Genomic DNA, 23,046 nt, shown 5'->3' with positions numbered 1-23,046 from the left:
TCAAGTGCATGTGCATTGGTGGAAAGAAATGATTGTCCGAAAGCAGTCGGTTGTCTCGTGTCATGTCTCACTGTTATGAATTAATTGTCTGCCCTGCTGCCCTAATGTCTTCATCGTCTCTTTCCCGCTGTGTGAGCAGCAGTTGGGCAGTGACGTCTCCCGCCCCGTCCTCGTCCAGGTGGCAGAGTCGGCCTACAGGTTCACCCTTGGCTCAGTGGCAGGGGGTAAGAGTCACGCCCTATTGGCTCTTTGCATACATTCAACCCCCCCCTACCTGCCCCACGCCCTCTGTCTGTCCTCATAAGAAAAGGGTGACAGAGAGAGAGGACAATGGCCCCTCTATTGCCCTATCCCTTGCTAACAAGAGCAATGGTTGCTCCCCTGCTTAAAGAGAAGTGCTCCCTCTCTCTCTTCCCTGCTCTTTGCCATCCCTCTGCCTCGCTCTGTCCTGTCTCTCGACCTCTCTGCGTGGCATGGGGAAAACTCTCCTCTGTGGATTCTTTTGTACCTGTGTGGGTGATCAGAAGAGAGGGTGGGGGTGAAGGGTGGGGCCTCGGCCTTGGTTTGTCTTCAGACTCCCCACTGTTTTTCGACTCCTCCTCCTCACTCCCTTCCTTCATTCCTCCCTTCTCCTCCTCCTTCTATCCCAATGGAGACAGCTTAATAAGGAGGTATGGGTCCTACCATCCCTTCTTCTCTCTCAGTCTCTCTCTAATTAAGTCTGTCGCCTTGGTCGGTTCTTTTTGTTTGTGTCCGTCTGACGGGCTGAAGACACTGGGACTCAAAACACTTTGGCGTCTTTCTTAACATTACCTCCACTGACTTCACCTTCCTCCTCCGCCTTTTCCTTTTCTTCCTCTTACAGGGTCACACAAATCACAAAGACATTATTTACTCACCTATCTTCATTGGTGTTTAGCAAAGCTAAGTAAAACATCATATTCATATCTAAATCGTTAAAACGTACGGTTTTGTTCGTACAAGACTTGCCATTTTTAATACCAAACTTTCTTAACGGGACAAATCGTACATCTTTAGTTGCACTTCACACAGGTCATTATTAATAGTTTCAACAGAAAAGGAAACTTTGAGTGATTTTCATCAAATAACGACACAATCATGTCTGTCGCATTTTTCAATGTTTTCTTAATTCTTTGTTTATTTTTAATTGTTGTCTTCACATGCAAAACACAAAGATGTAGGCAAATGGGTGGGAGGCAGTTGCTGGATAAGTTAAGGGGAAGACAATGGTGGCATGGTCATGGACAATACATCACTTAGGTGATGATGGATATTTAAATAAACAAAACGTTATAGCCATGAACTCAGTGTCTACATAATGGTATTATTCCCTGCAGCTGTGGGTGCCACAGCAGTGTACCCCCATTGATCTGGTGAAGACACGCATGCAGAACCAGAGGAGCAGTGGCTCCCTGGTGGGAGAGCTCATGTACAAGAACAGCTTTGATTGTTTTCAAGAAGGTGGTCCGCTACGAGAGCGTGTTCGGCCTTTACAGAGGTCAGTATGCACAGAGACAGATTTAAACCTCACACGTTTCAATGTGTAATGTCAAATAATCCACATACTGTTAGTAGTTGATGCAAATTGCTGCAGTTGATCTCATCTTTTGAGGAATGTGTGCCGCATTTATCCTGCAATAATAGTGCAGCAGCATACTGTAGCTTATACGTGCTATTATCCAATCAGTGTAATGCATCACTTGTACCTTCCGGATCTTTTTTTTCAGCATGTGGGAAAGCACTCTCAATAAAAGTATTTCCAAGATCATGCTACTTACCGTGGTTATGCAAGAGAGCAATGTACCAACGGTTTAAAAGAAATCCAAGTTGTATTTACAGGACAACTTTCAGGAAAAAGAACTCACGGGCAGTCAACCCCAAAAAAAAGGGGGTTTGAAAAAACAAAAAAGGGCTGAGATGTGAGAGAAGAAAGAAGAACTAGTGAGTAGTAGGGACCAATTAAAGTGAAGAGAAGGAAGAGCGAGAAGAAAAGTGTAGGGTGGACAGGAGGACTGTGTGAGTCACCTCTCTGCTGACCTGTCTCCTTTGAAGTGATTCCGGCTGGCTGGGGACTTTAAGAGTAGGACAATGAACGTCAGACGCAAGGCCACATACCTTTAGGCCTGTGTCACGATGTGGTGATGTCGCATGTCTGGACTTACACACTCATACGGACGCAGACAATGAGCAGGTGCACAAGTATGCAGGCATGCACACACGGACATGCAGGCGACTGCTTGGGCCTTCAGGTACGCACATACCAGGGCATGACATCCCTAATGACTACCTGCCCTGTCTTCAGAAACTGGGGTTAGGGTGTCTGTGTCGGTATTGTCGGGGTCGGATTGAAGATGGATTGAAAAACGGTCCCTCTGGAACAGCGGCAGGGCCCTTTTAAAATCCCTTGATTCTGATTGACAGCACCGGCTCCCGAGAGGAAACTTGAATGCTTGAATTTCTGAGGGATACACAAAGGCCATCAACAGTGCAATGGCTTCAGAGACACAGAGACAGACAGGTCTGGCTCCAGATAGATGGCCAGACAGGTATCCTGACAGACAAACTGTAGTTATGTAATATAAGTTGAAAGTGCCTTCACTGAAAACCTCGGGAAAAAATCTGCTGAGGGAAGAAAATATATTGTCACAGTTACTTATGCAACATAATGCAGGGACCCATGAACAAAACAGTACGAGAGAGACAGGAGCATTTTGACTCCTGTCTCTCTCGATGGTTTAGCCAAAATAAATGTGTATTTTATTGTATTTGTCCCACGTTGAGTCATGTATAGTTTGTCTTGAAGATAGTATGTCAAAAGAATTCAAAAATTATTTTGGTTTGCATGTTTATGAGGTCCAGGCATCAGATCCTTTCGCCAACTTCCTAATGATGTGTATGATTGTGTGTGTGTGGCCTCACTACACACACACTACTGTAGATCATTAACTGTGTTTGTAACTTGGAGGGTGTGTGTGTGTGTGTGTGTGTGTGTGTGGTGTGTGTGTGTGTGTGTGTGTGTGTGTGTGTGTGTGTGTGTGTGGTGTGTGTGTGCGTGTGCGTGCCGCTGGCCTTCGGGCTGGGTAGGGGGCCAAGTTTCATTGTGCTCTGTTGTGATTATTTTGTTTATTTTTATCCTGCCCTGGGTTGTAATTGAGGTCTGCATAAACTTTTGGTTGGTTTGTTTTATACTCTGCCCTTTTTTCTATTCTGGGAGGCAGTTTCTCTCTCTTCATCCTCTCTTACCCTTTCTTCCTCTCTCTCTCTCTCTCTCTCTCTCTCTCTCGTTGCTATACTCTGATGTCCCCACACTCCACATCAATAGATTTCATTAGCGTCTGGAGGATCTTGCCGGGTCAGACGCATGCATTGGGAAGCCACACATGTGGAGTGTGTGGAAGTGGTATATGTGTATGTATGTATGCGTATGTGTGTGAGTGAGTAGGGGTACCACAGCACTCTTTTTTTCTAATCATCTCGTCATTTTCTAATGATAGGTCTTGTACCACAGCTACTGGGTGTGGCGCCCGAGAAAGCCATAAAGCTCACAGTAAGTCACTGCAAAGAAAGCACACAGAGACACGGATGCACATTCACAAAGACGGATATCCATGATGTTCCTACATTGCTTTAATCTTCTTAATGGATTTATATAATTAGATTTGACACATATAACACAGAAATATATTGTGAAAACTTAACATGCACATAACCTGATTTATTCTGTTAACTTTCTAAATTGTTAGGTCCTACGTAAAATATTGTTAACAATGTATTGACTTCATATTTATATCATGTTCTACCATATACGCTTCAAAAAAATCCACTGCCTAATATTGTAACCTTTGTGTTTCCAGGTGAATGACTTTGTGCGAGGAAAGACCAGACAGAAAGATGGAAAAGTGCCATTCGGAGCTGAGCTCCTGGCCGGTGGATGTGTAAGTCCTCTTACATTTTGTCATGAGAACTTATTTGCTAGTAAAGTGTAAAACTAGGTCAGAGGTAACAACCTGGACAGAATTTATGACCGGTTCACTTTTGACTCTTATAATTCAGGGCATTTTTTTTCTTCATCCCATTAACTTTTAAAATATAGAAGGGGAATGAAAAAAAAGATATTAACATGCCTGTTTAAAATCCCTTTGTCAAACGCATCGCGTTACTCTCAGTATTTATTAAACAGCAACTTTCATATTTGAAAGTAAACGTTACAAGTATGGTGTTTGGTTCTCAATGTGAATACTTCATACTTAATACGTTATGGTTCATCACCGCTACAAACTGGAATGGAGCGTGGATCAGGAAATGCGCATGCATTAATACAAAGTCACACAAGCAAGAACACACAAGACACGCAATACGAAACTACACACAAGAGCACATGACCTGTTTGCTCGCTCAGTGAGTACAGAGCTGTGCAGCTTTTTTAAAGTTGGTGCTGTATTTCTGAAAGAGCTGCAGCTCCTCACATTGTGATGTTGCACTGATTTGTGGCTTTTACAGAAGTAGCTGATCGCCCAAATACAGTGTGTCAAAAATGGTATTGTACAATCTTGTGTGTCCAGTACGAGTCCACAGCTGTCAGGGAAACATGGAATGTATGTCCGAGGCTTAAAACAGGAAAGGTTCCTCACTCAGAGTCTCTGAAAACCCAAATCTCCATGAGAGTGTGGTGTGATGGTAATTTCCACCACAGTTGTCAGTATGATTATGGCCACAGATATTCACCATATTTGCAACAGTACGCAAGTACTTTGCTCAAATACAGTCAACATATTTCTTGGTTGACTTTCTTTTCCATAAAGGCCCAAACATTGCGTCTCTCTCTCTCTCTCTCTCTCTCTCTCTCTCTCTCTCTCTCCCTCTTCATCATCCTGGCTCCTCAAAGTGCACTGTGCTGAAATGATGCTGCACAGTGCACAGACCGTGTGTCTAGTACTAAGGCAGCATACATCTCTTAACTATGTTTACCGGTTTCCTGAGCGCCGCCCCTCTGACAGTTGAGCGGACAGACATGGACCTGTTTGGAGGCCAAAAGTCGCTGTTTGTTGATGGAACGTGTAAAGATCACACATGAAAGAGCGAATGAACTGTACACGCTCGCAGGAGTGTGTTCATGTATGACAAACAGAAGAGCATACAGGTGCACAAACATGCACACACACACACACACACACACACACACACACACACACTTTTCCAGGGAGAGGATGAAGATTGACAGCGGCTGCTACCTGAGACCCCTGCCAGTCCTTTACCTGCTACCCTCCCATCATAGGTTTTGATCACTGAGCTGTCACAGTCTACCCCCAACGCATGCACGCGCACACACACACACACATACACACACACACACACACACACACATACTGTGAGTCCACTAAGGCCGGCAGCTTTAGCAAATGAAAGAAGGTCTTTCACTCAGCCCTCGTTTGATGCTGATCACTAAAGCAAAGTATTTCAGGATACACAAGTCATTATGGGTTTAGCTCCACTCAGGCACATTCAATTGACTTTATTTGTTCCAGGAATATGTTTCATAAATGTTTTAGCACGGTACATTTGCTGTACATTTTGTGAGTGATGTTTTTTCTTTTGTGACAGAGAAAAATAAAAAAAATATCGTAACCACATGAAAGCAAATATACGAAGAATATATATATATATTGAAGAAATTATTTTCAGCACTGGACTGGGTGTGAAAAGTAGTGGTGGCTTTTTTTTTTTTTAATACAACCCATATGTATTCAGAAGCAGAACCATAACAGATGCATAGGCAGAGGAGAGGATAAATGTAGAGGAGAGGAGTGTGGATGGATGGACTTTTCCTCTTTTCCTCTGTGAGCCGTCGTGACAGCTCCTTTCATCCTGGCTGAGGCCCCAGTGTTAGTGCTGGCAATGCACTCTGCCTGCCACTTTATCTTACACACACACGCACACGTACACATACAATCACACACACACATACAGACATCGAACCCTCCTGAACCCTGTTTTAGTGAGGCTCCAGCCGCAGCACATGGAATCTGTTTATGTCATTTGGGAGCTGTGAAAGTGTTGGTTTAGACCACAGTGTCAGCCTTAGGTCCACAGTCTATAAAGCAAAAGATAGAAAGAGAGACAGACAGAGAAGACATTGGGAATAGTGAACGTATTTGTTCGCTTCCCGTTTCCTAAATGTATCGCAAAGCATTTGTATCTCCTCTTATGTGTCGTCTCATCCTTTTCTCTGCACCTCTTGTCTTTTCTTCCTTTTCTTATTCCTCTTAAACATGCTCTTTTCCTCTCCTCACCTCCTCCCCTTCTTACACTCCCTAAACCTGTGGCTCAGCACCATTAAGCTCCAGCGCGGGTTGCCAATTTCTAATGATTATTTGGTAAGAATGGCATGCTCCGTTGACTGAGCTGGCTGGATGCTTATCTGGCAGTTACTGGTCTGCATTTTAGGACTTGAGTTACACAAAATACTTACTGGGTCATTGCTGAGAGGGGAAGTGGGGTAAGAATTAGAGTCAAAATACAGGAATACTTTGTTCGTGTTCATTGTGAATGTAGCACAGTTTGCATGGTTGGTTTTGTAAGTCTTTGTAATGAGTTTCTTATTCAGGCCTGATGTGAACTATTTAAACATTATCAGAGAATCTAATACACACACACCCAACCCTGCACATGTAGCATGAAGAGTGTTAAGTTAAGTTCAAATGAATTGTTATTTATGGAGGGCAGCTAATGTGGTGAGTGTTTGGCATGTGTATTTATGTTGGGTGGGGGGGTGGGGGTGGGGGGTGGGGGGGGGGGGGGGGGGGGGGGGTGGTCCTCACACCTATAAGCTCTTCGTCTGCTCTCTGCAGCACACACACACACACATAGCCAGTGTGCATAAGGTGCTGACGTTCCAGGTTTCTAAGGATCACCTTGCCTTGTAATTACCTGGGAATCATCAGAGAGCCGCCGACGCTGTCACTCCATAATCACAACCCTCAACCTCTCTGCCTCAACCTCGACCTTCCTTCTCTCTCTTTTCTTGTTTTGACTACTCCTCTCTCTTGTTTCTGTCTGTCCATCTTTCTCTCTCTCATTAGCGCTTTCTGTTTATTGGTCTGATCCTCTTGTTTCTATTTGTCTCCCTCTCTTGTCAAAGTGGTTTTCCACAACTCACTAGGAACGTGATGAGGAAGCGCTGCACCATCACTCCTAATTGTCAGCTCATCTTTCTGAACAATGTTGTTATTTACTCTCCTTGAGTAAACAACATCTCTATCTTCTTCGTCTCCAGTCACATTAGTATCCAAATTGAAGCAGCCAACACTGCTAGGGGCCGGAACCAATAGCCTCTTGATGCGCACGCTATTAGCCAGCATGTAATCAATTTGGTTATTTCCATAAAACAAGTCATAAAGAGTTAGCTGTGAGATGTAGCAGCTTTAGAGCAGCAGCCCTCCTGCCTATTCACAGCCTCTCGGGTCTGGAAGGGAAGCTGTAGCCCTCTATGCTGAGGGTTATTTAAAAAGCGGCTGCACACACCTTCAATGAGACTATTATGATCTCTGTCTCCCCTCTCTTCTTGTCGGCAATATATGGTAACACTTAAATCTAAGGGGAATTGAGCCAAAATAAAAAGGCCCATGTTGCAGATTGGAGCTTGATGCCTTCCCGTAAGGCAGGAGGCGACAAGCACAATCCATCATTCATAACGAAGCGACTGAAGGCGGGGGAGAAAAGGAGAGAAACAACAAACAGACCAGGCCTATTTAGGACAGAAATGGCACCATGGCAACCGATTGCTATCTAATTGCGATGTGCCGCCCTTTTGCGTATAGCTACAGTAACCACTGGCAACCGTAGCCAGAGAGAGACAATATTAGAGAAGATGAGAGAGATCGTTTGAGAGGAGGTCAAAGCAAGTAAAAGGAGAGGGACAATACTGGAAAAGGCTTCGGGAGGGAGACAAACAATTAATTAAAGGAAAACGTAAGACAGAAGTCAGAAAATTCCCACTGACGCGCCAATATAAATCTTCAAACGGTGTAAGCACTCCTCCGTATCAAGACGCACTCTGAAGGTGCCGTCATGTCCCCCGACTAGACACAGTTAACCATTTGTCTCGCCACAGCTCTACCACAGCAGTTACCTCTTCTTCTACTTAAAAGCCCCGTCGACCTGAAAGGCAAAGGAACCGGTCTGAACTCGTTACAGTATTGTTGCCCTCACAAGTACAGGTTTGGGGAATGGTGTGAAGCGAGAAGTCGGAGAGAAAGAGAGAAGTTCGTGTCCCCGCAGGGTATTCTGTGATGAAGACAAACAGCTGACAGACTCCACTGCATCAGCTGGATTTCCCGGCACTCTCCTCCTCTCTACATGTTTGTTTTGCAGCTGGCTGCTGAGGTGGCGCTATTGTTAGGTTGCATCATTTGCAGTTGAAGCAAGCGATTGTATTACAATCATTTAAGTTTCATTTAATCAGTGTGTTATGTTGAAATGAACTCTTTGTCTTCAGTGGCTTTGAACAATGCACTCATAATCTCATATTTAACACAGACGAAATGTATGTTGAAGTGAAGAAATATGAACTCAGTGTTCATGTTTTACTTAAGTATCCAATCCATGTCTCTGTTCTTGAAGTTTATTGTTTTGATTTCTTGTTGTCCTTCTGTTCCTCCAGGCTGGTGGCTCCCAGGTGATCTTCACCAACCCTCTGGAGATTGTAAAGATCCGTCTGCAGGTGGCAGGAGAGATCACCACGGGGCCGAGGGTCAGCGCCCTGTCCGTCATCAGGGGCCTCGGCTTCTTTGGACTTTACAAGGTGAGAAACATTGTTGGGGTCAGAGGTGCATGTATAGTGCACATGTCCGAGCCGCAAATCCTTCTTCAAGTGCCTTTTTCACCCCTCTTACAGTATTTAAATGCCTGTAGACTGTTTAGATGTGTTGTAATATGCTTGCATCTTATCAGAGAATACAGACTTTTTGCATATATATATATATATATATATATATATATATATATATATATATATATGAGAGGGGCATTTTGTATACGAAATACAAGAAATTATGGTTGCATCTACTATCTACTTCTTCTGATGTGTTCATTTTGAACTGTTTCGTTAAGAGATATTAAGGCTCAAACCCCTCTGAGGTAAATCCTTCAGAATAAAGATAATAAAGATATGACATGGGAAAGTTTGGTGTATGTTACAGCTACTGAAGTGACACTACAGGTGAATAGTGTAAGAATGACAACTTCACCAGTTGATTACTTACATCAAGACAATTGTTTTTTACATTACAAGTGTTCTGAAATGTTATGTTCAAACGTGCAAATAAGGCATTATCCAATGGGAACTTTGGTGAATTTAGTATAAATCTATAGACGCAAATAGACAAAGTGTAGTGAAATAAACACCTATATGTGAATTTAGTCTGTAAGAAGAATAAGCAAAATAGCCCACAATCTAAAATTGATCAATGCATGAAAAAAAACTATGTTTCTTTTCTGTAGTGTAGCCCTAATTAGACATCAAGTATTCAGATTCTATTGTATTTTCATCAGCCTCACATTTTCACAGCAATCCATTATTTCTTATTACTGTTATGACTAAATAATATGTGATTTTCTATTAACTATTGCACAATTATACATTATTTTACCCCACATCAGCCATCATTTAAATCAACATTTCCCTGCGGTCTTCTGTTCAAGAACAAGAAAAAGACACAAATTATGCTAAAAGCTGTATTTAACCTTAATTGCCATAATTGGTATTTTTCCATGGCACAGGGCTAAAAATTGCAGCACACTGTTTGACCATATTAGAGTTGTGTGATATTATGCACCCAACACATTGTAAAGCAAGTATTATAGCAAGAAAGGTTATAGTGACATAAGGGACCAATATAAAACCTATTGGTGCATTCTAAAGAGTGTTTTCTGTATTTTATAATAATAATAATTGAAACTATAATCTTCTAGCATCAGTCTCTTCAAACCAGATGGTGGAGAGCCACATAGTGTTCAGACTTCAGAGGTATAGGAATCAATGAATGAGCTGTGGCTACAACGAACATTAGCAGCTTAACTGGCTACATGAGGACATTAGCCCGCAGGGTAAAACAGAGCATGTCTAATTAAATTACATAAATAAGTCCCAATGGAGCTCGACAGGGGACGTTCTGCTTCCACTGTAAACATAATCAAGGGTGAAAATGTCAATCTCATACCTGTGGTTGTTTTAATTTGCAAGTTAGATGATGAAACTTGTGTTGTCAAATTCCAAGTCGTAAACTGTTGAAGATCAAGTCTGCAGGAGACCGGACTTTCATTTTGCTTTACTCCACTGGATCGTATCACTCTGAAGCTGTGTCCAAAATCATTCCCTACTCTCTGTCGAGTGAGTATGGAACGATTATAGACCATAGATTATAGTGAGCTCATCAGCAAAATGAACAAACAGTTTCATACACTACTTGGGTTCTTTTCTATGCATCATGGTATATTGTGCTTGTTTAGTTACAATCGGTTGTACTCTACTTTCTAACATGTACTGTGGGGTAGCTTGAGTCCGCTATGTGGAGTATAATAATTATCTAGACATTCGGACAGCCTATAAAATGACAAACTAGTGGTGAGTGATTTCTCCCAGGTCCCAGAGTTTCCCAGGTTTGTCTGTGTGGTTTTCTTTCTGTCTGCTGATGTGACCACCTGTCAGCTCAGACAACTTACATGTCAATCTTGTGGGTCTTTTAATAAGGCTGTAACATAGTGTGGAGCCTCCTCTTGTCTCTGTCTACCTGCCTCTTGTTCCTGTGTCAGTGTCGTTATGCACTCACGCCTTGTAATTTACGACTATGTAGAAAGTGTGTGTGCGTGTGTGCGTGTGTGTGTGTGTGTGTGTGTGTCCACATATCGACTGTCTCCATTCAACTGTCTGCTCAATACTGTGCTACCCATAAAAGTGTGTGTTAAGCTGTGCATTCTTGTGCACATACTTCATTGTGTTCATCTCCTGGTTCATGCATAGAGAGGAGACAAAGTGCATTGAGAAAGCAGTAGCGGTGTTGGCGGTGGTGGTGGTGGTGGAGGAGGAGGAGGGGTGGGGGTGGTGGAGGTGGTGGTGGTGGTGGAGGAGGAGGGGTGGGGGAGGCGGGGAGGAGACGAGCTCCAGCCTGCAAACCCCAGACGGGCTGGCTCCGGAGGGGCTGCACCCAGGCACAGAGCTGCCTTTGTCAGGGTAATTATCTTGACGCTCACCCTCTGCTGGTGGAGCTACAGGCTGGTAGGGTGGCTAACACACTAGCGCCACCATTCATCACTGGGGGAAAGTTGTCAGTGTTGAAATATCAAACCAGATGCTTCACGTTCGTGGACCTATTGTATTTAAATTTAAATTGTTTTTGTATGCAGGAGTACATCAGAGGCAGTTTGCCTGTTCTTACTCAACTAAATAATATTTAAATAAAATCTTGGTGTAAAAAGATTGAACACACACTCTCTCTCTCAGCCGCTGTTCTGCCGGTGCATAAGCCAATCCAACGGCTTGACTCTGACATTGAGGCTTTTAGTCCCGGCCCCTGTGATGCTGCTTGTCTGTCGTGCCTCGATAGAATCTCCCAGCTGTCAGCAGCCGCTCGGCCCTCAGCCAGCCGGCAGGACGGACAGGCAAGCAAGTGCCAAAGGAAAGAGAGGGAAAGAGATAGCCCAGGTATCTGCCAACTCTCTCTGTTTGTGCATGTGTGTGTGTGTTGTGCGTGTGCACGCATGTGAGTCTGTGTAGGGACCAAAGGATTATCCCATGGGAGTTAAATGAAGCCTGTCCAAAACAGGGATAACCTGCCCAGCTCTTTAAATGTCTCCTGTTGACTGTAGTTGCCGTATCAAGAAGGTGGCAGCGAGCCAGCAGGATTTAAATACAGCGGGGAACTCAATAGGCCTGATGATATAGTGTTGTTTACAGTGGCGGATCTTCGTCAGCCAGTCTGTCTTTCGCCACTCTGCTTTGCTTTTAGGCCTGCCTCCCTCACCTGCTGCTGAGGACACAGGTTGTTTGCATATGGAGAGACATGATCTGTTTGGCATGTTGTGCATCGATATTTCACTCTGCTGTAAGAGTGGTAACATCAGTTGATGCTTGAATATTTGGTTTGGAAACAGACATTTACACTTTGTGGAGAGAATAAAACCCACCCACCTTGAAAGACCCGAGGCAGAAGTTACGGTTTGAATCCCCCCCGAGCGCCATCACTCTTTCTCTGCTCTTCTTTCTGTTCATGCTTTCTTTTTGTTTTCCCTTTTCGAGAGTTTGACTCTAAACCCGACAATATAACCTAAAACCTCGGACTCTTTCTCAGGGTTCCAAGGCCTGTTTCCTGAGGGACATTCCCTTCTCAGCCATCTACTTTCCCTGCTACGCCCACCTCAAGGCTCACCTCAGTGAGGCGGACGGGAGGATCGGACCAGCCAAGATGCTGTTTGCTGGAGCGCTGGCAGGTAAAATACTGCAGCCTTTATACTTCAGCTGAAAAAAAATGTGAGAATTAGTATCAAGTTTTGAGGCAAAGGTTAGTTTTAAGTTCCCAGATAACAATAATAAAAAAAAAAACAGATTTAGCAAGAATTGTACCCACGGGATCCTGGACTACAAATCAAAGGCACCGATGTGTGCTTAGAGCTTCTCTAAAAGTACTGAACATACTGTGTATGTCCACAAGAGGAGCAAGAAATGAACGCAAGAACATTTTGTAACAAATGATGATGTTTTTATATATAAATAGTAAAAACTAGTCTGAATTGGTAGTGTACTGCATCTGGCACTATTGAGACTGAATGTAGCCAATAAACACAATTTATTGTGTTTACCATAGTTGGTGTGTTAAGGGCAAGTAGGCCTATAAAGATCATTCTTTGTGGGTCCATCACCCCTTTTACATACTACAACTAATATACATTATAGCAGCTTTAAAGCTTTAATTGCGTTAGGATGATCTCGACCACCAACAGAAAAAGGTCTCTGAAATCTCAAACTCTGTAATTGAGTCTGTTTATGTCTGAATGACTGTACACATCTCTGGACATTACTGTCGGCATGAATGCATCTCCTGTTGCCAGGTGCAATAATCAACCATCTCACGGTAAAAATGTAAACGTTTAGTCTTTAAGAGTGCACCGTAATTTGAAAAACAGCGGGGTGTCTCGTGAAAATGTTTCACTATTCATCGTGAGTCAAACAGCTTCAGTATATATATATATATATATATATATATATATATATATATATATATATATATATATATATATAGCACGGACGTTTATGAAACTCTCCGGTCGGGTCCAGGTCTGAACTGCGTGTGAGAGCGGGTCTCTCTCTCTCATCTCGTCTCCACCGGCCTGCAGTAACAGTAGCTCAGCTCTCAGAGTGGAAGCGAGGCCTCTGACCGCAGGCTCCGTGGCGGTAGCTGCTAATTAGAGCGCTGCTCAATGATTGGGTACGGGGGGGGGGGAGGGGGGGGGGGTTTGGAGCTCTGTAGCAGGGAAGCGCCTAAGTTGCCTGCTCAGGCTGCCAACCATGCATGTGTGTCCAATATATTGGACACACATGCATGCACAGCAAGCATGCTCTATGCGTGTTCACCCTGCAAGAATGCAGAGAGGGCTGTCTTTAGGTTTGTCATGACAGTCAGCGAAGAGGGCAAGAAGACCAACGTCCACGGATGACTTCACAACTTTATCCTCTGCATGAAAATATGATCCAAAGCAGAGTCTGACTATTGGATTATCCCCAAAGTAAACACTAATAACAGACCGGCACTGCCCAGCCGAGTTAAAAGGTTTTAGAGCATTTGCATGAAAACCTTAATATTTGTTTTGAATCTTCGGAGATGTGTCAGCAGCACTTCTTTTTTTTGACGCAGAGGCACGGCACAACACGGAAAAAATCATAAATCCTGCCTCCCTTCTGTATTTTTACTGGTCTCTCACCACAAGACTGGCAGCCTTGGCCCACAGACTCCGAGCTGAAACGAGCCTCATGATTTCTTTCTTTTTTTCGTAACTTCGACACATTTATCCTCCCTCTTTCACATTTATTTATCAGCGGTTGCAGCATTCTGGCAATTAGTGTGTTACAGTCAGCACAGGAAATTAGATTACACGCTCAGTTTGCGCTGCATTAACTAGCTGGGCATTTCTCCGGTTTGTGACGCGCATAGTGGTGGCCATCTCGAGCTCGCACTAATTCTTTGTGTGAGTCTGAAATGTTGTCCTCATTGTGAGGTGTAGGAAGTATCCATGTTGTTCACTCTTTTGTCGTGTAAAGTTGAAAAGAAATCAGCCAATTCGTTAATTAGACGATTGACAGAAAATGTATCTGCAACTATTTGGATAATCGTTTAGTTGTTCAAGCCAAAATGTCTTATGTCTTCTTAAATCTTAGTGTTATCTGTTTTCACATCAGTGAAACAGAGTAAAGTAAACAGTGTTAAAGTTAAAATTGAATGATTATTTTGCTCATTTAAATCTGCTGTTTTTTTATATTTGCTTTTTGAGGGTCAGCATTTCTACATCAGCTTAAACATATAAGATAAGATAAATAATCCTGCTTTCCAGTGAAAGTCTGAGGTTGGAATTTCCAACTTCCGACCTCAAAGCTTTCCAGGTGCAGCAAAATGCCAAAACGTAAACAACAAACATGGTTGCCCGTGAGAAGCTAATGTTTCTTTGACAAGTATACACACAATTGATCTCTCTCAGGAGTAAAGCCTCTTTGCATATAGAAAGGAGTGAAAACATTGCAGAGGTGACAGACGTCATTATACATTTCATTTAAGGGTAGATGGATTTGCCCCGAGTTTAGGAACAAGGTCGTGATTGCACTTTTTCTTGGAGGTCGTAAATGTTCAAGTTGTCTAAAACGCAGCATCATCCTTGTTCCTCAACTTTTTGTTGACTCCATTAACTTATTTCCACCACATCTCCTCAAAAAGCTACAAAAAGCAACAAAACAAGCTCCTCTCCTCTTTCCTCTCTCCTCTCTCCTCTTTCCTCAGCTCAGTGCAGGTGGTCAGTCTCCACCGGTTGCCAGTCTGCTACCTATTGCTGAGTTGATTAGGCTTGCTGAATAGCTCGTTTGGCCGTTACAAAAACCAAGAAGTCAGAATAAATCGTCAAGAGGGCAGTTGATGGTAATGACTGAGCCATCAATGATTGAGCCCATTCATGGCTGAAGTGGCTGGAGTGGGGGCTTTGCCTTCAGTCCCTTCAGTCAGCCAGTCACTTTCCCCGGCACACGGGTCACAGTGTGCATTGCTCTCATTACCATCTATTGTCTGGCCCCGTTCAAACGGCTGGAGGAAAAGTAGGAGAGGGAGGAAAGGAAGAAAAAAAAGGTGGAGATTATATAATTGCCTAGCTGGTGGTATAGATTGGTTGGTGGTGAAGTGATAGAAACTGGCCCCTACTTGTGTATCGTGTATGTATGCGACAGACTTACTGCAAGATGGTCAAGATCCAAGATGGCGTGTATTAAAAGAGGGAACAAAGAACGCTGAAACCACTTCATCAGATGCAGTTACGATGATATTGCAAGATTTCATTCGGCCGCTGATGGCTGCTCTCTACAAATCATCTCATGTGTTTGGGGGGGCTGATGTAAAATGTCTGCTGTATTTAGAATCAAACACATCTGACTGTTTAAAAAAAAGAAAAGGAAAGCCTCACTTGACCAAATAGCTCTTCCTCTCCACAGGCATGCCAGCGGCCTCTCTTGTGACCCCAGCTGACGTGATCAAGACCAGGCTACAGGTGGCGGCACGCGCCGGTCAAACCGCCTACAGCGACCTTGTGGACTGTTTCTGGAAGATTCTCAGAGAAGAGGGGCCCCAGGCTTTCTGGAAAGGAGCTGGAGGTAAAGTTGGCTACAGCCGACATCCAATGATGGAAGTGGGATTGCACTTTTCACCTGTCAGGTTACATGCAGGTTGCTATGCAGTATGGGTGGACATTTACAGACATGTCATTTGAAAGTGTGTAGATCTATCTATCCTTTCCTGCAGCTCGCGTGTGCAGATCCTCGCCTCAGTTTGGAGTGACCTTGGTGACCTATGAACTCCTGCAGCGCTGGTTCTATCTCGACTTCGGAGGACAGTAAGACTCAGTTACAAACTGAGATGCCTGTTTTTCTAAGTTGTTACTGTACTTACAAAACTGTCCCAAATCTTCCAGTGAAACAATATGAATCACAGAGCTATTTCTGACAGAATATTACAGCTCGTTCATCTGATTATCAAAGACCACCTGCTCCTACAACAATAGGGTTAATCTCTACATACAGTAGTACGTGTCCTCCCTCCTCTACCGCAGAGAGAAAGAAATTCCACAACACCCAAAATAGTTTTCGTGCACGTTCGCTCTCAGACTGAAGCTCTCACTCAAAACTCTGGATGTGACAATTTTCTCAACTCAAGAGTTTTTGCCGCATAGTGATCAGGACAGGCAGCACCCATTTGACTTGCACATGTACTTCCTCCACTTCTGGGATTGAAACAAGCTCATTTTCCTCCTCAAAAATAAGTCCCTCAGGAACAATTCAGTCATTTTCTGAAGTTAAAAAGGTCCAGTGGGGAAGAGAGGTGGTGAACCTCTCAAAGGACTGAGAAGTGCTTCTTTCTATGGACAGCTGTGTTGCACATGCATGTATGTCATTGGTTGGCTCCCGACTTCTACATGTTGCTCCCTCTCTCCAAAAGACTCGCAGTGAAACAAAATCAACTGCAGATCCAAGGAAAACGTGGTGTGGTTTTGGGGCCAGTTGATCTGTGCTTTGCCGTTTACGTTGGCAGCCAATCACAAAGCACAATGTGAAATCAATGAGGGATTTGATTGGTTCTGCTGTTCCCCTTCTGATTTTTTATTAAGATGTTTATGTCTGCGGTGAACAGTGTCGAATATGATATTAATTCATGATTTAATAATGATAAAAGTACTGTCTGTGCACGCTCACTTTCGCCACTATTTGGTTACAATAACATCTTACACTGTGTTTATGTTGAGCAAAACAGTTTTTCCCTTTAACTCTTACAACTCCTCACCTTTTACTTGGTTATGCAACGGTCTCTTACTATGCCTCTTGGCTTCGTTGTCCCGTCTCTCTCTCTCCCTCTCTCCCTCCCTCCCTCTCTCTCTCCCTCTCTCTCCCTCTCACCTCACCACAGAAAGCCGGCTGGCTCAGAGCCCACCCCAAAGTCTCGGATCAGCCTGCCGGCGCCCAACCCCGACCACATCGGAGGCTTCAGGTTGGCCGTGGCCACGTTCGCTGGCATCGAGAGCAAGTTCGGTCTCCATCTCCCACGCTACAACGGCGGCGTCGGCAGCATCAGAGGCCCTCTCCGATGCGAGCGCCCCCCTGAACCTCCGTGGGTAGATGGGGGGGAGTGAAAGACGGGGCTTGTATGTTTTTACCAATTCATTGTAGTGTTATAAGTTATTATAAGTTACTTGCTTAAAGTTGTATATAATGTGTTTTCTTTGAATTATATACTGTAAACGGTAGTCTACATGCAACCGTGAGGATTAGTGAGCTGATTAGCGCGGGTACTTTGAAGGACTCGTGCAGTGTTTGTTTTCACCATTGATTGACATTGGTTTAGTTGTATTATAATGTGGTTTTTGTTTTTCATACAGTTCAGCTGGTTCAGTAGATTGCACACAGGAAGCAGAAGTTTAAACACACTAAACTGATGACTTTTTTTGAATATATCTTTCAAACACGACATACAGATTGCAGCTTTTTTCCAGTGTCTTCCTTTTATTGCTTTAGAACCAAAAGCACATTCCTCACATGATCATATAGCCGGTTAAAAAGAAAGGAATTGATCTGAACTTTGAACTGAAATGAGGGACTTAATATATATGAGAAATCCAGAGACATATGTTCATATCTATACAGATATTTGTGTCACAAGATGCTCATTTCCCGCACGAATATGATCAAAAAGAACTGTAAAGTAACATTCTTATTTACACAATGTTTCCTGTAAGATGTTTGGTTTCAGGTCTAAATGTATCCATATGTGTAAATATCTGAGACAGCTGGCATTGACTGCAGTTCTGTGTCACGACTGAGTATATACATTTGTACAGTACAGAGAACGTAGGAGATACATAAGGTGTGTAATAATCGTGCCTTACTGTGTGTATGGCAGCAACATGTGTACTAAGAGTAAAGAGAAACTTATATTAGTAAACTTAATGTATGCTGGAGTTTTCATTTTCATTCCAAGAGGAAAAGAGAGACACCGGGGCATTAGCTATGCTTTAATGGTAAACACAGCATGTTTCACAGCCAGTACTCTGCATTACAATAAATCTCTTGATAATTACCTGTTCATTAAAGATTATACAGTTGTCCTCTTTGAGAACAAAAGACACAGTGCCAACACTACACTTAATTTAGTTGCTGCCACCTTGAAACACTGACATGAAGCAGCCACAAAGCCCCACGTGTGGAAACGTCACCACAATAACTCCATGTTTATGTATCTGGTATATTTCAGGAATGTGTCGCATGCAGGCATAGTACAGAGAAAAAGAAGCACAACATAAAGTGAACATGACATTTTGTAAACAATACATGGCTAGTCTATGGACCCTGCATCATTGATGCGCTAGTGCAAAGCATCGTCACAGTACAGATATCATCGTAAGGCTTTAAGAGCCACTTTGTATGTACAGCAGGCTCACGGGCTGCAAGCGACAAATCACCTTAATTCATTGAAGAAGGAAATAAGAGTGGATCAATCAGTAGAGGTCAATAGTTTAACCTTCAGCAGTTTGCATTAACATGAGAGTAGATGCAAGACTACAAAACTAAATGTGGCCTAGTTGGACAAGACACCGAACGTGTACATAAAGGTGAAGAAACAAAACCGATTGAGACACACATGCTACAGTGCCACCGATAAAAAGCGCACCAGATGGGTGTACTAGGACGTAACTTCAACAGTGGGCTTTCTTTGCGACTCGTCAAAACCTAAAACCCCAATCAGAGCTAATGGGCATCATGCGTGATGGCTATCAGCTGTCTTTGTTAACCCATCTTCTTCATCAGGCTCTGTGCGCGTTTCAGTCTTCGGCACCAAAAGGGATCGATAGCGTGCCGCGTCCTTGGATAGCAGCGTAAAGCGGACCAGCAGCGAATCAGGAACCAGCATTACAAACTTAATTCAAAGTGGCATGTTGGGTTTTTGTGTGCCTTTATCATTCTTTTGGTGTATGGGTGATATGCTGTGTACAATTATTACCTGAAGCAAACGGGCACAAAAAAATTAGACGAGCAAGACCGGAGGGGGCCGGCTCCACCAGACTTCACAATGGACGACATGAAAGGACCTTCTGTTCAAAATCACCCTCATGTCCCCTTAAGGCTCCAGTGATGGCTGTGTGCAATCTACTATACTTATGACCACTGGGAATCCTATAAAGGAATTATACTTCATCTCGTGTGCAAGTAGACGTCATAATGATTATAATGAACTGCCAATGTCTGCAATCTGGGATTGTATAGAAAGCTTCTTTTATAGTCAGTGTGGGCAAAACGCCAGAGAACACGACGAACATATTCAGTAGTTCAGAGAGCACGAACAACCTGTTTATGTTGAATTCAGTATTCTTGCTTAGGTTTTCTAGTAGGTTCCTCATTCGTGTAATTTCCGCGGCTTGTTCGGTGGTAAAATTAACATACAGCTCACAGAGTTTGCATATATATATAACACGTATTCCTTCAGCTGAGAATCTTTATCGCTCTCGAAGAATATCTTCAGGAAAAGCCAGCGGATCTAATCCGTCTCTAAACTCTCTCCCATGACGAGAAGCTGTTCGCATTGTGGCACCGACGGGATTTTGCAAGAATGGGGAGAACACCATTTCCAAAAGACTTGAAATGTGAAAGGGTGGCGCTTTTTACCGCTGATTCTAATCCAAAACGTTGAACATATTCTCCTCCATAGCAGATTAAGTGGCCATCATAAATCACCAGGGCAATCTAGCCAGGTTAAAATAGAGCCACGTTCATGACATTGAAAACTTTAGGCTCAACATACCTCGCGAACCCTTTTAATTTCGCCTCATAGTACACCCCTCTGGTCTCGAATTCCCTCCTCTTTGGTTTGTAGTCCTGTTCTATGAAGCCAGCTCCATAGGCCCCTCCTCCTCGCCGTCTGCTCGGTTAGCACGAATCTCCATCAGGGTACGAGCGAAGCGCGCCCAGTCATCAGTGTGAGTCACTGACAGCTGTAAGAAACACAGGTGACATGGCATGAAGCTCTGGGTGGACACATCTGTATAGCTGCTACTCTCATGGCTTGTTGTGAAACACAAGAATCCTTTCTGAGGATGCATGAACATTTCTCTCTCAGGATGTATATTATTAATGATGTCACAGGGCACAATGATGGGAGAATAACACAAATAAGGTGGGACAGACTTGAAAAACACATGAAAAGATGCAGCTCTCTCATTCATTTGAATGGGGCCGGCACGTGTTCACTCACTCACAATTTCAACCTCACCCAGACTGAACCCCAAAAACGACATGAAATGTGTGCATTATATTTTAATCTGGTTGTTTTCAAAGCTTTCGCTTTCAATAGCCAACACTTAATACAGTACTCGGCCACTGTGTCAAACTTGGCCCCCCCTGACAACCGTCTGTTGGGTTAAGAAATTAGTTGCACGGAAACTAGTGGAAACTCACAAGTTTTGCGGGAATTACATTCAGTCATCAATGCTCGTCGTGTTAGGTCAAGTTAGGTCAAGTTAGGTCAAGTTAGCGGCCTTGGTGTACAAATAGACAGTTTGTGTCTGTAGCTGTATGGTTGAGGAGAAAAAGAAGGTTTGAGGAAAAATGTATAAACTCTTACTTCAGCGGACCCCGGGGGAACAAACTAAGTGATCTGGACACAGGTGGATTCAGTGCTCAGGGATATTCATGTTAGAATCAGAATCAGAATCAGCTTTATTGGCCATGTATGTGTGCACATATATGAAATTTGACTCCGGTTTCACGTACGCTCTCATCGTACATACATATTTAAATTACAAATGACAGAATAATATAAAGACATTAAAGACAACAATAGCAACATGTACAGTATGTACAATATAAACAACAACAGTAAATTGGGGATGTAGTGCAGAAAGTAGTTATTATGGGACCAGTCTCAGATCCTACGACTTCCTGTGCTAAAGGAAAAGTCAGAGGATCATCAAAATAATTTTTGATTCATCCTCTGGTGACGATGAATTATAACAATCCATTAAATAGTTGTTGAGATATTTCAGTCTGCTGCTAGCTGCACTGATCAAAGGGCTACAAGATGTCACACTAAATGTCCTTTAGGTGTTGAGCTGCAGTCCTACATTGTGGGAGTCAGAATGAGGGGGACAAAAGCTGCGGCTGCCACCCAAGCTGCCGGTAACCGCTTTGCGTGTCCAGGCTGTAATTAAACAGGAACCAGGGGGAGGGAAGCAGCCATTTTGAACCCCCCACAGAGCTGGGCTTGCCGCAGCAGGGGGCTCCACCAGAACATCATGTATATGGTGCAGTTAGCATTAGCAGCGTTATTTTTAACAGACTCCAAGAAGCTCAAGTGTCAAAGAAACGCTGTTGGATTTCGTGTTGTCAGGCTTAAAAAAGCAGCAGGTCTGAAACATGTTCATGTTTTTTTTTAATCTCATTGCAGCCATCTGAAAGACTTTTGTCTCTACAGATCAATACCAGTAAAGGACAAATCAAAACAGTTAAATAGTACTGAAATAATAGTATTTGTAATTCTGCTTTCCCTGAACCATCTCAAGGGTTGCTGTTGGTCCCATGCTGGTGTCTCTTTTTTAACATGCTGTTCCTCATTTTGGCTATTTGACGGGTGTTTTTAGTAAAGTAGATTCCCCCATCACCACCATCACATACACACTCCTCTTTGGAATCATAAAACCTTTTAAGCCTGCTCACTTTTATAATGGCCCTTCGTTACAATTCACCCAACGTGGAGGCCACCAGCTTAGCCGAGCCTCTCCAACTTACCACACAACAAAAAGATGCTAAATTTAGCCTAGTGGCTAGGCTAACACAACCTCACGTGGGGATCCTAACCAGAGCCCTCCAAACATGAGAGGACATACAGGCGCAGGCGGGTGGTTGGCCGCTTTGTGGTGATGATAAAGTCATGCGGAGGCCATTTTCACAGGGACACGAAAGAGGGAGGAAAAAAATAATCAAACGCATACATTCATGGCAATTCTGACTGTTGGGTAAACAAACGGAGCTAAAAGATCTCAAATGAATGGTTGTGGTGCATGTGGAGGATTTACTGTGAAACAAATACACTTATTTCTACTCCTAAAGTCCATGTCCGTCCCCAAAGCCAGTGCATGAAACACAACAAGACTCAGCAAATAGAAGTATACATTTGTAAAATCATGATTCAGTTCAAATTACATACACCTTTATTATTTTCAGCAGTTTTTCAAGTCAGTTTATTTTGGTAGCATAAGGAGTGACACAGGTATATGATCTCAATCTGCTGTTCTACAACTTAATTTTGCGATTTTGGTTATTGTAGTTTACCCATGCTTTTCACACATAGGGTGTAATTACGTCTTTGATTGCAAACGAGACCATCAGCAAAGTTTGGCAATCGTTGTATAGTTATCATTCATGCTTGTCACTGGGTACAAGGTCCCTGCAGCATCAGACAAAACCAACAGACCAGAAGAGCCTCTGCTTACAGTTTCACATTGAGTGGTACGTTGCCAAGTTGCTTGGCTGCAAGACATTTTTCTTGAGATAATTACATTTTTCATTTTGTGGTTTTGGCCGATACTGGGGAAGGGTCAGCAAAGAGAACATGATTGACCGCAGAACAAAAAACAAGCTAAAAGGTACAGTGAGCACGGATACAAACAAGAGACTTAGTTGGTCATTCAACGGATGGAGAGAATTGCAGGATTTGAAAGGATAAAAAAAGTATCCTGAATCGG

At 43.2% G+C, this 23,046-nt stretch overlaps 2 protein-coding genes across 2 annotated transcripts in view; one reads left to right on the top strand and one right to left on the bottom strand.

Annotated features, from left to right (window-relative positions):
• The window catches only part of LOC117739037 (calcium-binding mitochondrial carrier protein Aralar2), a 42,697-nt gene extending 25,252 nt beyond the window's left edge, over window positions 1–17,445 (top strand). Inside the window, 11 exon segments of the mRNA XM_034545295.1 lie at window positions 140–224; window positions 1,359–1,381; window positions 1,383–1,472; window positions 1,474–1,519; window positions 3,516–3,568; window positions 3,876–3,956; window positions 8,681–8,821; window positions 12,366–12,504; window positions 15,758–15,916; window positions 16,065–16,155; window positions 17,223–17,445. Coding sequence (XP_034401186.1) covers window positions 140–224; window positions 1,359–1,381; window positions 1,383–1,472; window positions 1,474–1,519; window positions 3,516–3,568; window positions 3,876–3,956; window positions 8,681–8,821; window positions 12,366–12,504; window positions 15,758–15,916; window positions 16,065–16,155; window positions 17,223–17,445 — 1,131 coding nt within the window.
• An 874-nt stretch (window positions 17,446–18,319) lies between these two features.
• LOC117739533 (cytoplasmic dynein 1 intermediate chain 1) overlaps window positions 18,320–23,046 on the bottom strand; it is a 48,498-nt gene continuing 43,771 nt past the window's right edge. Inside the window, 1 exon segment of the mRNA XM_034545996.1 lies at window positions 18,320–20,298. Within this exon segment, the coding sequence (XP_034401887.1) occupies window positions 20,188–20,298 (111 nt within the window). The 3' untranslated portion in view covers window positions 18,320–20,187.

Source organism: Cyclopterus lumpus, chromosome 11, assembly GCF_009769545.1.
Source record: "Cyclopterus lumpus isolate fCycLum1 chromosome 11, fCycLum1.pri, whole genome shotgun sequence".
Lineage (NCBI taxonomy): Eukaryota > Metazoa > Chordata > Actinopteri > Perciformes > Cyclopteridae > Cyclopterus > Cyclopterus lumpus.
This window is presented reverse-complemented; position numbering and strand designations above follow the sequence as displayed.